The sequence below is a fragment of the Schistocerca cancellata genome, chromosome 1, assembly GCF_023864275.1.
Source record: "Schistocerca cancellata isolate TAMUIC-IGC-003103 chromosome 1, iqSchCanc2.1, whole genome shotgun sequence".
NCBI classification, from domain to species: Eukaryota; Metazoa; Arthropoda; class Insecta; order Orthoptera; family Acrididae; genus Schistocerca; species Schistocerca cancellata.
The window spans coordinates 1,261,423,620-1,261,436,767 of NC_064626.1; the positions used below are offsets into that span (position 1 = coordinate 1,261,423,620).

General features: G+C 39.6%; 1 protein-coding gene across 1 annotated transcript in view; it reads right to left on the reverse strand.

Moving 5' to 3' along the window:
- Positions 1 to 2,147: 2,147 nt before the first annotated feature.
- The window catches only part of LOC126144870 (Down syndrome cell adhesion molecule-like protein Dscam2), a 549,485-nt gene continuing 538,484 nt past the window's right edge, over positions 2,148 to 13,148 (reverse strand). The window contains exons 35-36 of the mRNA XM_049915521.1: positions 9,908 to 10,043; positions 2,148 to 2,546 (exon numbers count right to left, since the gene is read on the reverse strand). Of these exons, the coding sequence (XP_049771478.1) occupies positions 10,028 to 10,043 (16 nt within the window). The 3' untranslated portion in view covers positions 2,148 to 2,546; positions 9,908 to 10,027. The remainder of the gene's footprint in view (positions 2,547 to 9,907; positions 10,044 to 13,148) is intronic.

The following is a 13,148-nucleotide window of genomic DNA, read 5'->3' on the forward strand; positions in this document are numbered from 1 at the left end:
AAATAATGATAATTTTAAGCTGCTCACACACTGAATGAAATTATTTGCTCAGGTGATACAGTACATGGGAATGAAACACTAATAAGTTAAACAATAAAATACTCAATATGCTCTTAATAGGAGACTGCAGGATGTTGTGTGGAGCAAGTGCAACTGTACAACAGAAATCCTGAAGGATGAACTGATAATATGAGCAAGGTACAATTTGGCATTAAATTTATTGAATAATTGTTTCTAATAACAGAAATATTTCACAGTTGGTTGACTGAATTTCCAGGTTTGGTTCGAGTCCCACTCTGGCACGAAGTTTAAATCTGCCACAAAGTTTTATGATTGACAGAAGTATTAAGCTGCTGTTATTAGCTCTTGTTGTACCTCGATAGTGGCTTAGTTTGGTCATAATTTTTTGGTGTGTCCTCTTTAATCTGAATCAAATGATATAAAAATTTATGTAATGAGACTGGTAAATCAAGTCACTAAACCATTTCTGGATGTGACAGACACAATGTTTCCCTGGTATGACAATTACTTCTAAATCATTTTCTCATCAGCAGATATTTTGGGATAAAACGATCACTGATTTTGTTCTTATTTCACAGTAAATGTTTTTAAGCACTAGATATTTATGCAAGAAATGCAATCAGCATACATGATAATGAGACGGTACTCATACTCACAGCATATGAGGTGTGATCAAAAAGTAACAGGAATTTTTGTTTTTCTTGCATAATCTTTATTTATTCATCAAAAACTTTGTCCCCTTTGAAGTAATCCCCCTTTGATTAGCACATTTGTGCCAGTCTTGGATGTGCACTTCTAGAACTCACTTTTCGTTAAGGTGTTCACCTTCTTCAGTGATTCTGTTTTCATCTCATCCATAGTCACAAAACGATGACAACATTTTGAATGTCGTGCTGCACATTATTCCATATTTTAATTCACCAATCACTCAAAAACACATATAACCTTCTGACTGTAAATAATAAAAACAGCTGAAAATACAAGCATGCATCAGAAATACATTTACCATCAAATTAAAGCAAACCTGAAAATCAGATGTATACAGCCCATGAAATTGCAAAATTCCCGTTACTTTTTGGTGACACATTGTACCTGTTCCTTTTGTGTCAGTGTCTGAGCATTAAATTATCAAGCTCTGCTCATTATCCATGCAACTCATATATTTTATTAACACAGACAGGAGTCTGCATGAGAAGAAGTATTGCAGGCTTAGTGTTCAACATGTTGGCAAGATGATACTTATAATTCCATTAGCTCTCTAGCCCAAATTATTAGCATGTGAATATGCATGTGATTCGCATAAACTTATACACAGATTCCCAGTCATAACTGGAATACTCTTTTTGAATGTGCTAGATTTGGAATGTTAGGAAACATAAGTTATTTATTTTGTATTAATGTTTCAATATTTTTGAGCTTCTGTGCAATGTTTGATATAAACTAAACTTGACATGACAAACATAATTTAATAGTTTTTATCTTTTGTACTCCTGAAGACGGAATAAGTGCTGTAAACCGTGTCAAAGTTTTTTGGGTAAGATACTGGATTCACATTCAAAGCGATAGCAGTTAAAAGCTGTGTCTGGCGGTTCCACATCTATGATTTCATGGTTTGCCAAAAGTGATAAAGGAAAATCCCAATGTGGTCCTGGAAAAGCACACAGTCAATTTCCTTCTGCTGTCCTTCCCCAATAACGAAATGTCCCCAATAACGACATGGTGCATCTCAAGTGACATCACTGTGAATGTGATATTAATCCCTAATCTTCGTTTTCTGAACTTTTTTTGCATGAGGACAACTAAAACAATGTGATGGAGGAAACTTGCTTCAGGGAATTTAAGATGCAATAGCCATAAATTAGCATTAAGTAGTATAATAGAACTAAGGACAAATTTATTTTATTTTCAGTCACTTCAATGTATAAAAATAAAAATGTGACAAAATTAAGAACTTTGTGCACATACAATACATTATACATTATTTGTACCATTGGCTGTTTGTTTATTAAAAACTTTATAGAACTATAAATACATTAATTATATCATGATCTGTACATTTGTCAGTCTTCAAAGTACATGGCACATAATTATTATTAACGTTAACTCAATGAGATCATATCATAAAAATGTTGACTATTTTATAAACAGTTTCAGATGTAAATTTATATTATTACAGAGATTTTGAGTGAATGAGTGATTTACAAAAATTCTTATTTCCTGACTTACAGTTTTACATATTTAGACATAATGCTTAGTTGAAAATTCCAACAACCAAAATATACTCAAATATTTGAAGATATGAAATAGTCACCTGAGGAAAGAGTCTCATCTTTTTCTAATAACACATAAACAACTGTAAAACACAGTAATTATACTGATGAACACATGTATAAAAATAGGTTCATCATGACTAATGTTAGTCAGTATTTGCAGAAAGTTATCACTGAGCATATACTGCCAATAGGTAAGGAAGTCATACATCAATGGTGTACTGACTCCTTTTCTGCAGCTTTTTCTGATGAAACCTAAGGTAGAGAACATGATTAGATCATTTCAAAAGTGTGAAAACATTCATAGCAGCACTACATAATTAAAAATAAATAAACACAGCTTAATCTCTATTGTTTCACACAGCAGTATTCAACAATATGTAACAATCAAACAATGGAAAATCCAGGATGTAATGTAAAAATATTAGAAAAGGAAAGTTGCCACTTACCATATATAGTGGAGGTGCTGAGTCGCAGATGGGCACAACAAAAAAAACGGTCACAAATAAAGCTTTTGGCCATTAATGCCTTTGTCAACAATAGGTGACACACACACACACACACACACACACACACACACACACACACACAACTGCGCTCTCTCAGAAAACTGAAACCACACTTCAGTTGCCTGAGAGTGCAGTCGTGTGTGTGTGTGTGTGTGTGTGTGTGTGTGTGTGTGTGGTCTGTTGTCTACTGCTGATGAAGGCCTTAATGGTCAAAAGCTTTATTTGTGAATGTCTTTTTGTTGTTCCTATCTGTGACTCAGCACCTCCGCTATTTGGTAATATTGTTACAATATGTAACCACGGTTGCCACAAGTTTCCCCTAAGTGAAACTTTCTGATATTTCCCTGCTTTACAGACAAGTTCCAGCATTTTTCCCTGACAAATTTTGAGGTCTCAAGGGTAAGTAAAGACATAAGTTGACAAAAAAATGTAAGGACTTCTGTATTGGCCGGGAGGAGTGGCTGAGCAGTGTAGGCGCTAACAGTCTGGAACCGCGCGACCGCTACAGTCGCAGGTTCGAATCCTGCCTTTGGCGTGGAGGTGTGTGATGTCCTTAGGTTAGTTAGGTTTAAGTAGTTCTAAGTTCTAGGGGACTGATGACCTCAGAAGTTAAGTCCCATAGTGCTCAGAGGCATTTTTGAACTTCTGTATTTCTAAATGTGTGGGCAAAAATCTTTAAGTACCAACATCAACATCTTCCGTAATGAATTGTTTTTAGATGGAGAAAGCAAGCCAAATGGTATATATGTTTCATTAAGACCACTGATGTTATTTTACTTCAATAAAGCGAAACACATTTGGTGAAAAAAATACCCATTTTGTTGCAGTCGCAAGACAGATTTAAATTACCTTCACTGCTTTCAGGAATAGCCTCAGAAAAAAGTAGGCCTCTTGAGAGAAAAGTATAAGGTGGGGAAGAGTTGTGTAAACCAACACTATAGGTGACCACAAATAAAATGTTGGTTCTACTCCGTTCGTTATTGTCGGTACTAGCCACTGTGTTATGTCTATTATTCTACAGGTATTGTGTAATTTTTTCTTCAAGAAATACATGAGTACTGTCAGCGACTGCCACAATTTTCTTCTTCTAATCATCCATACTTTCTAATATATAAACTACTTTCAAAGTGCCAAAAGTAAATAAAATATCTACAAAAAGCTGCACTGTATAATGTAGTTGCGGTGAGACAGTCATAATTCCCGAAATCCATTGCCCACGGCCGCTGGCCTGCCGAGGAGCACCAAAGTCCTGGGTCCATGGAGAAACCATGAAAATCTGCCGCATTATGCCACACACAGACAGACCTAGTCTGCGGGCAGGTCAGTGAGACTAAATCTGACAGGTAAGGCCTGCACCTTAGTGGGAAATTATGAGCTTCAGATCAGTAGGCCCGATCCATTAGAGGTACCCACAAAAATGGCTTGCGGTTTTGGCCTGTCATGGAAGTCCACTTGTGTGGCCGGCTATTCACATGTCACAGACATGTTGATGAAATGAGACCGCGTTGATCACCTATGCAACAGAAAACTTGCGAAAGTACTCTGAGAATCAATACTAATGAGGATAGGTATCAACTCACCATAAAGATGATTGCTGAGCCACAGGCAGGCACGTAGAAAAGACAGTCACACTCTCACAACTAAATTCTTCGTCAGAAAATGAGAGCGCACACACATTCACACAATCACTCAGACACAACTCATGCACACAGGACTGTTGTCCCTCACTGCTACATCAACAAACTCTGAGAATAAGATCCAAACAAACCACTCTTCACACCCCCCTGCCTCTCATCTGCAGCTGCTAGGCTAGCAGGAAGTAGTGCTGGCAGCATTGATTGCAAGCTGGGGAAGAGGAGAAGCAGTAAGAATGAGAGAGTAGGGAAGCAGCGTGCGTGCTCAGCTGCACCCAGCCAGTGACGAAAAATGACATCTCAGTGAACAAACAATTTTATGCAACTGACACAACTGGGTTCCTGTAGTCATGTCCTAGTTCATGAACCACGGGCAACGTATGAGTGGCCAAGTAAGTGGTCCCGACAGTCGAGATACCAGTTACTTTGGAATAAGGCTGGGCATCTCGGACATACTCTGAGTCATGGTCACCTTTGTGCTCATACGGCAAAGACTACCAAATCCACTGGTTAGTCCCTCAGCCGTTAGGGGTAAAACCCAATGGGACTCGGGGCAAGTAAGGCTAGCAAACTGCTTCCCTGGTACTTTAAATATGATGCTGGTAACAATCAGAGCAAAATGCCTCGGACCTCTGGAGGTGACGGAGTTCCACCTCTAACTGACAAACCAGGGACTCCTAAGATACGACTTGGCAAACAAATGGTAATGAGATGGGGAGCTATTAATATCAATGGGGGCTACTCTGGGAAGAAGGTAGAGTTGGCAGAGGCTGCAAGTAAGATGGGGCTGGACGTTTTTGCTGTTAGTGACATTCGGGTAAGGGGTGAGAAAGAAGAGAAAGTGGGAGAATACAAGGTCTACCTGTCAGGAGTCAAAGCAGGAATAGTACAATGGGGTGTAGGGCTTTACGTCAGGAAAGAAATGGAACCCAGCGTAGTTGCAATAAGGTATGTAAACGAATGACTGATGTGGATAGATTTGACAGTGTCTAGCAAGAAAATTAGGATTGTGTCAGTATATTCGCATTGTGAAGGGACAGATCAAGATAAGATGGATAGTTTTTATGAGGCACTCAGTGATGTAGTTGTTAGAGTAAAGGACAAGGACAGTGTTCTGCTCATGGGTGATTTTAACGCCAGGATTGGAAATTGAACAGAAGGGTATGAAAAGGTTATGGGTAAATTTGGAGAGGATATGGAGCCCAACAGGAATGGGAAACAACTCTTGGATTTCTGTGCCAGTATGGGCTTAGTAATCACAAACTCCTTTTTTAAACATAAGAACATTCACCGATATACTTGGGAAGGCAGGGGAACCAGATCTGTCATTGACTATATAATAACAGATCAGGAATTCAGGACGGCTGTGAGGGACACACGTGTATTCAGGGGATTCTTTGATGACACTGATCATTATTTAATCTGCAGTGACATTGGGATTGTGAGGCCGAAAGTGCAGGAGGTCAGGTCCATATGTAGGAGGATAAGAGTGGAGAAACTACAGGATAAGGAAATCAGGCACAAGTACATAACAGCGATCTCAGAAAGGTACCAGTTAGTTGAATGTAGTCAATTACAGTCATTGGAAAAGGAATGGACAAGGTACAGGGACACAGTACTAGAAGTGGCTAAAGAATGTCTTGGAACAGTAGTGTGTAAAAGTAGGATGAAGCAAACAGCTTGGTGGAATGATACAGTCAAGGCAGCCTGTCAAAGGAAAAAGAAGGCGTATCAAAAATGGCTACATACCAGAACCCAGGTAGACAGAGAAAGTTATGCTGAAGAAAGAAACAAAGCCAAACAGATAATTGCAGCATCCAAGAAGAAATCATGGGAAGACTTTGGAAACAGGTTGGAGACTATGGGTCAAGCTGCTGGAAAACCATTCTGGAGTGTAATTAGCAGTCTTCGAAAGGGAGGTAAGAAGGAAATGACAAGTATTTTGGACAGGTCAGGAAAACTGCTGGTGAATCCTGTGGATGCCTTGGGCAGATGGAGGGAATATTTTGAAGAGTTGCTCAATGTAGGTGAAAATGCGATCAGTAATGTTTCAGATTTCGAGGTAGAATGGGATAAGAATGATGATGGAAACAGGATCACATTTGAGGAAGTGGAAAAAATGGTCAATAGATTACAGTGCAATAAAGCGGCTGCGGTGGATGAAATTAAGTCGGAATTCATCAAATACAGTGGAATGTCAGGTCGTAAATGGCTACACAGGATAATTGAAATGGCCTGGGAGTTGGGACAGGTTCCATCAGACTGCACAAAAGCAGTAATCACACCAATCTTTAAACATGGAAACAGAAAAGATTGTAACAACTACAGAGGTATCTCTTTAATCAGTGTTGTGGGTAAAATCTTCGTGGGAAGACTTTGGAAACAGGTTGGAGACTATGGGTCAAGCTGCTGGAAAACCATTCTGGAGTGTAATTAGCAGTCTTCGAAAGGGAGGTAAGAAGGAAATGACAAGTATTTTGGACAGGTCAGGAAAACTGCTGGTGAATCCTGTGGATGCCTTGGGCAGATGGAGGGAATATTTTGAAGAGTTGCTCAATGTAGGTGAAAATGCGATCAGTAATGTTTCAGATTTCGAGGTAGAATGGGATAAGAATGATGATGGAAACAGGATCACATTTGAGGAAGTGGAAAAAATGGTCAATAGATTACAGTGCAATAAAGCGGCTGCGGTGGATGAAATTAAGTCGGAATTCATCAAATACAGTGGAATGTCAGGTCTTAAATGGCTACACAGGATAATTGAAATGGCCTGGGAGTTGGGACAGGTTCCATCAGACTGCACAAAAGCAGTAATCACACCAATCTTTAAACATGGAAACAGAAAAGATTGTAACAACTACAGAGGTATCTCTTTAATCAGTGTTGTGGGTAAAATCTTCTCAGGTATTGTTGAAAGGAAAGTGCGAGTATTAGTTGAGGACCAATTGGATGAAAATCAGTGTGGGTTTAGGCCTCTTAGAGGTTGTCAGGACCAGGTCTTTAGCTTACGGCAAATAATGGAGAAGTGTTATGAGTGGAACAGGGAATTGTATCTATGCTTTATAGATCTAGAAAAGGCATATGACCGGGTTCCTAGGAGGAAGTTATTGTTGGTTCTACAAGATTATGGAATAGGAGGCAAACTTTTGCAAGCAATTAAAGGTCTTTACATGGATAGTCAGGCAGCAGTTAGAGTTGACGGTAAATTGAGTTCATGGTTCAGAGTAGTTTCAGGGGTAAGACAAGGCTGCAACCTGTCTCCACTGTTGTTCATATTATTTATGGATCATATGTTGAAAACAATAGACTGGCTGGGTGAGATTAAGATATGTGAACACAAAATAAGCAGTCTTGCATATTCGGATGACTTAGTTGTGATGGCAGATTCGATTGAAAGTTTGCAAAGTAATATTTCAGAGCTAGATCAGAAATGTAAGGACTATGGTATGAAGATCAGCATCTCCAAAACGAAAGTAATGTCAGTGGGAAAGAAATATAAACGGATTGAGTGCCAAATAGGAGGAACAAAGTTAGAACAGGTGGACGGTTTCAAGTACTTAGGATGCATATTCTCACAGGATGGCAACATAGTGAAAGAACTGGAAGCTAGGTGTAGCAAAGCTAATGCAGTGAGCACTCAGCTACGATCTACTCTCTTCTGCAAGAAGGAAGTCAGTACCAAGACTAAGTTATCTGTGCACCGTTCAATCTTTCGACCAACTTTGTTGTATGGGAGCGAAAGCTGGGTGGATTCAGGTTACCTTATCAACAAGGTTGAGGTTACAGATATGAAAGTAGCTAGGATGATTGCAGATACTAGTAGATGGGAACAATGGCAGGAGGGTGTCCACAATGAGGAAATCAAAGAAAAACTGGGAATGAAGTCTATAGATGTAGCAGTCAGGGCGAACAGGCTTAGATGGTGGGGTCATGTTACACGCATGGGAGAAGCAAGGTTACCCAAGAGACTCATGGATTCAGCAGTAGAGGGTAGGAGGAGTCGGGGCAGACCGAGGAGAAGGTACCTGGATTCGGTTAAGAATGATTTTGAGGTAATAGGTTTAACATCAGAAGAGGCACCAATGTTAGCACTGAATAGGGGATCATGGAGGAACTGTATAAGGGGGGCTATGCTCCAGACTGAACGCTGAAAGGCATAATCAGTCTTAAATGATGATGATGATGATGATGATGACACAAAAATGAGATTTTTCCAGTGTGTGTGTGTGTGTGTGTGTGTGTGTGTGTGTGTGTGATTTCCAGAACTTGTGGCAACCCTGATTACAATGATGAACTGTCCTTTCTTCATATCAATTGTGTGGAATTAATACTTTTTGGTTTTTGCATTATAGTAACTAACTTCCCTATTGTCAGATGTTAAAATACACACACCATAAAACTTTCAATGAAGATGTTCAGTAAATGAAATATTTCTGGTGATAATATGCATCATGTGGTCAGAGATGAGTGAAGTGTAAATAAATGATGAATACTGTATTAAAAAATAAAGCTGATGGTGAAACAAGTGCCAAGTTAATTATAACAAGAACTTCTTGCCAAATATGCAACCATAATACTGTTCAAGAAATATATCAATACAGTGACAGGTGCAGAAAAAAATCTTGCAGCAATATTTGTTGTCATTTATCTATTTCTGTAAGTCTTTGTAAGGCTTATTTACCTCCTCACGGGAGTGTGTGCACAATGCTGCATATGCTCAAATGATTACTTTGGAATATCTTTTGCTTGTTTTTAAAATGAGTCCTTCTGTTCTGTCTGAGATTCCTCCAATATCTGTAACATTGTTTTAATTTTTTTGTTCACAATAAAGTTTGTACCTGAATTTTCTCCCAGCTCTCCTACTGTACAAAAAACCATAATTCCTGATTTTTAACAATGTTCGATTGTCCTTTACATTTCTGACAAAGAAAGAGTCATTTGGCAATGTTGACTGGGATACCCTGAGAGGTAATTCAGCCACCTAATTGGAAAGCATTTTATTCCTACCTTTTCACATAGTGTATGAAAGTTGTGTTTTAAGTGTATTTGTTAAGTGTATATACTAGAATAGGCGTCTGTATACTGTTGCATCATGTTTGTGTTGTATGATCATGAGAGAAAGAGGAGGTTGAATTCTGGTGCCGGGACATAGCCTACACCCCTCAAATAGGACAGTCTGCCAAGCTTAATGTCCTCATCAGACAGATTACCGTAAAAAGTGTCACATTCCTGAATCTTTTCCTTCTTGGTGGGATCTACAGAACATGAAGAACGAATAAATGGTGGCTCATGGTCTATAAACTCAAATGTCCTGGCAATAGGATATCTTTCCCTACTGACTTAACATAAGGTTATTGCGAAGTTACCTAGCCGTGGATACTGTTTTGAAATGCAATAGAATCATTAATTTTTCTTAACTTCAATTGGAAATATTAGGAATGTTTTCAATGTTTAAATACTATGTCTTACATACCGACTAAGTATTTTGCCAGATTGGATGGTATCACGATCACATTCAGCTTCACTTAGTTCTCGATTATCTGAGAACCCACAAGGTGGCTGGAGATGGTAGCTGGAAAAGCTAGCATCATCTTCAGCCGAACTTGTTTCTGTGCTGCCAATGAAAGGACAAAAACTGACTTAGTGCTTTTATGTATATATATCCAGATAGTCATGTACCATGGAACAGGTAGAAAGAGTCTTAAACAAAAATCTGTTAAAGTATGTAGATAAAATTACTGTCTTTACAGAAATATGCAAGTCTTGGACTGTAGACAAATACTGTTACCAGAATGGATATCAATAATTAACTTTTGAAATTTTACATTTCATTCTTGATTCATCTCAGTTTATCAATGTTCCACTAATATTAACAGAGATCCTTCACAGTGATCACTCAACAGTTGACTCCATTCATACCCCTTACACACCCTACTATGCCTAGTAATAACACTAAACATGAACAACACTCTTGCACCCTGGTTGCTGTTCGACCTGTAACAGAGAATTGCAATTCTAATCACTTACATACATGCCAATGCTGTATATGTGTGTGAAGTTACATTAAGATTGGACCAATCTACTGGATGCTTCATTTTTTCTGTTAGTCAGTCCATTGTATGATGCATTTCTGCAACCACATTCATATTACTGAAGAAGATCCAATTAGCAACAGAAAATATTACAGCTATTATTTGTTTAATGCAGTGTAAATCTAAAGAGTTTTGCACTCCAACATAATCAGCAGTTCTTCTTGTTATGCCTGTGCTTGCTACGAAATGGGAAGAGCATATTTTGTGCAATCTTCAGTGGGTTCTTTTTTTTGTTTTTTAACTTACATGATACTATCGGACATTTATTTTGGTAGCTATTCTGCTTTACAATCTACAACTTCTCATGGTTTTGATATTGTGGTGCTTTCTCATATGTTGCTGGTGATGTGAATAGGGAGATTTCGTGGCCTATGGTCGCTTGACACCGCACTTCCACCAATTTTTCAAAACATACCACCTTTGGGCTACTTCTCTATCGTTCCACTCTGAAACAGTGTGTGGGAAAAATGAACACTTAAACCTTTCTAGGGGAGCTCTGATTTCTCTTAGTTTATTATGATCATCTCTCCCTATGTACATGGGTACCAACAAAATAATTTCGCACTCCAGAGAGAAGGTTGAGGATTGAAATTTCATGAGAAGGTCCTTCCACAGCAAAAAATGCCTTTGTTTTAATGACAGCCACTCCAATTTGTGTATCATATCTGTGGTACTTTCTCCCATACTTCGCAATAATACAAAATGAGTTGCCATTCCTTGAACTTTTTCAATGTCGGCCATCAATCCCATCTGATGCAGATCCCACACCACACAGTAATACTCCAGAAGAGGGCGCACAAGTAGCAACCTCTTTACCAGACCTGTTACTTTTTCTGTGTGTTCTACCAATAAACCACAGTCTTTGGATTACTTTCCACACAACATTATCTATGGGATTGTTCCAATTTATGTTTTACATAACTGTAAACCCTACGTATTTAGTTGTTTAATTGGATAGATAAAAAATTTCCTCACTGGCAAGCTTTTGGAGCCAGTGGCTCCTTCTTCAGGTAGAAGGGTGAAGGGGAAGGAAGAATGATAAACGCAAAGGACTGGGGAGGTCTAGGAAAAGGGTACATTTTGGGAAAGTCACACAGAACCGCGGGTCAGGGGAGACTTGCTGTACGGGATGAGAAGGTAAGACTAAATTATTGGGGACTGCATTGGACGAGTTTTGAAAACCTGAGAGCTTAAAGGTGGAAGACAGGGTAATATGCAAGACAGTGATTACTCTATAGAGGTATGAAAAACAGCAGTTACAGTGAAGAACAGCTGAGACGAAAAAATTAATGTAAATTAAGGCCAGGTGGGTGGCGAGAACCAAGTACATGTAGTAGTGCTAGTTTCCACCAGCGGAGTTCTGAGAAACTGGTTCTGTGGAAAGAATCCAATGTGGTAGTCATGCCAATGTAGAAGACTGAAGAGTTTTTACATAATAGCTGGTATATGATGTGTCGTTTCGCAAGGCAAGTCATGCAGTGGGGACGGTCACAGAGGTAGGAGCCATGGGGTAGGGAGATGGGTGCAGAAGGAGCACAGAGTCTGACAAGAATATTGCCGAGCCGTGGCTGGCTCGCGCTGAGGCCGTTTTTTTCTTTTGGGCATTTTCTCACCCTCAGTGGTGCCTTATTGCTCTTTCAGTTACTACCTGAACGAGTTGCTCACTTGCCTCCGTCAGTGGCAGCAGCAGCATTTATCAACACTAGTACTGCTGTACCATCTTTGGTGTGACCGATATATTTCCATGTGGTGGGGTGTGGGTAGTCGATCTACTGCGACAGAGCAGCGGGGAAGAGTCCGCAGCGTGTAGTCAGGCCGGGACTGCTGGCGGTATGCAAGCGTGGTTGGAGCTGTGAGGCACTAGCTGCGAGAGCTGCAAAGTTCGTCACCCACTGAACCTCGATACTGGAACTGAGTAATCAGTTAACCTGTTATGAAACCTCTACTGCTGTGACATCTCTTCGTTCATTGCCAGTTGTTGCTTCCTGGGCTGTTCCCGCAAGCAGCAATGTTTGGTGTGTTGGAGTCGGCAAATTTTGCATCCATCTTACTGTATGGTGAACTATTGAAATCACTGTAACTTATTAGTGAACTGCATCAGCAGTATCTTCTGCCTTGTGGCCATTAATGTTCTGGTTACCTGTCCTGGTCATTAGCGTAGTTTTCCGGCAGTGTGTTTTCCTCGCCGTGTTGATGCTGTCTGGCACAGTGTGTAGTTCGACAGTTTGATGTTGTTCTCCATTTTTTTCTTTGAGTGGTTATTGTGCCTTGACTGTGTTTAGATGCCAATTATCAAGACATGGTGCTGCGGCAATCTTCGTCCTCGCTGATATTTTTGGTTGTTGTGCTGTTGGTTGGGTGGAAGAGAATTGATTAGGTTGTTGGTTGTGCTGCCACCTGATTATTTAGTGTTACACTCGGTTGCCTGTCTCACCTAACCTGTTGTTAGAGTTTCCTCCCCAGGCCAACCCTTGGAGTACTTCTGAGCACCACTGTTCTCAAAGCCTTCAACCATGTATTAATTTAGCTTGTTTTAATGTTCAGTATGTGGCCTTCAGCTGAACCTTATGTGAAAATTCAAGAGTAGGCCATCAGGCTACTTAAATCAAAATTTGAAAGGTC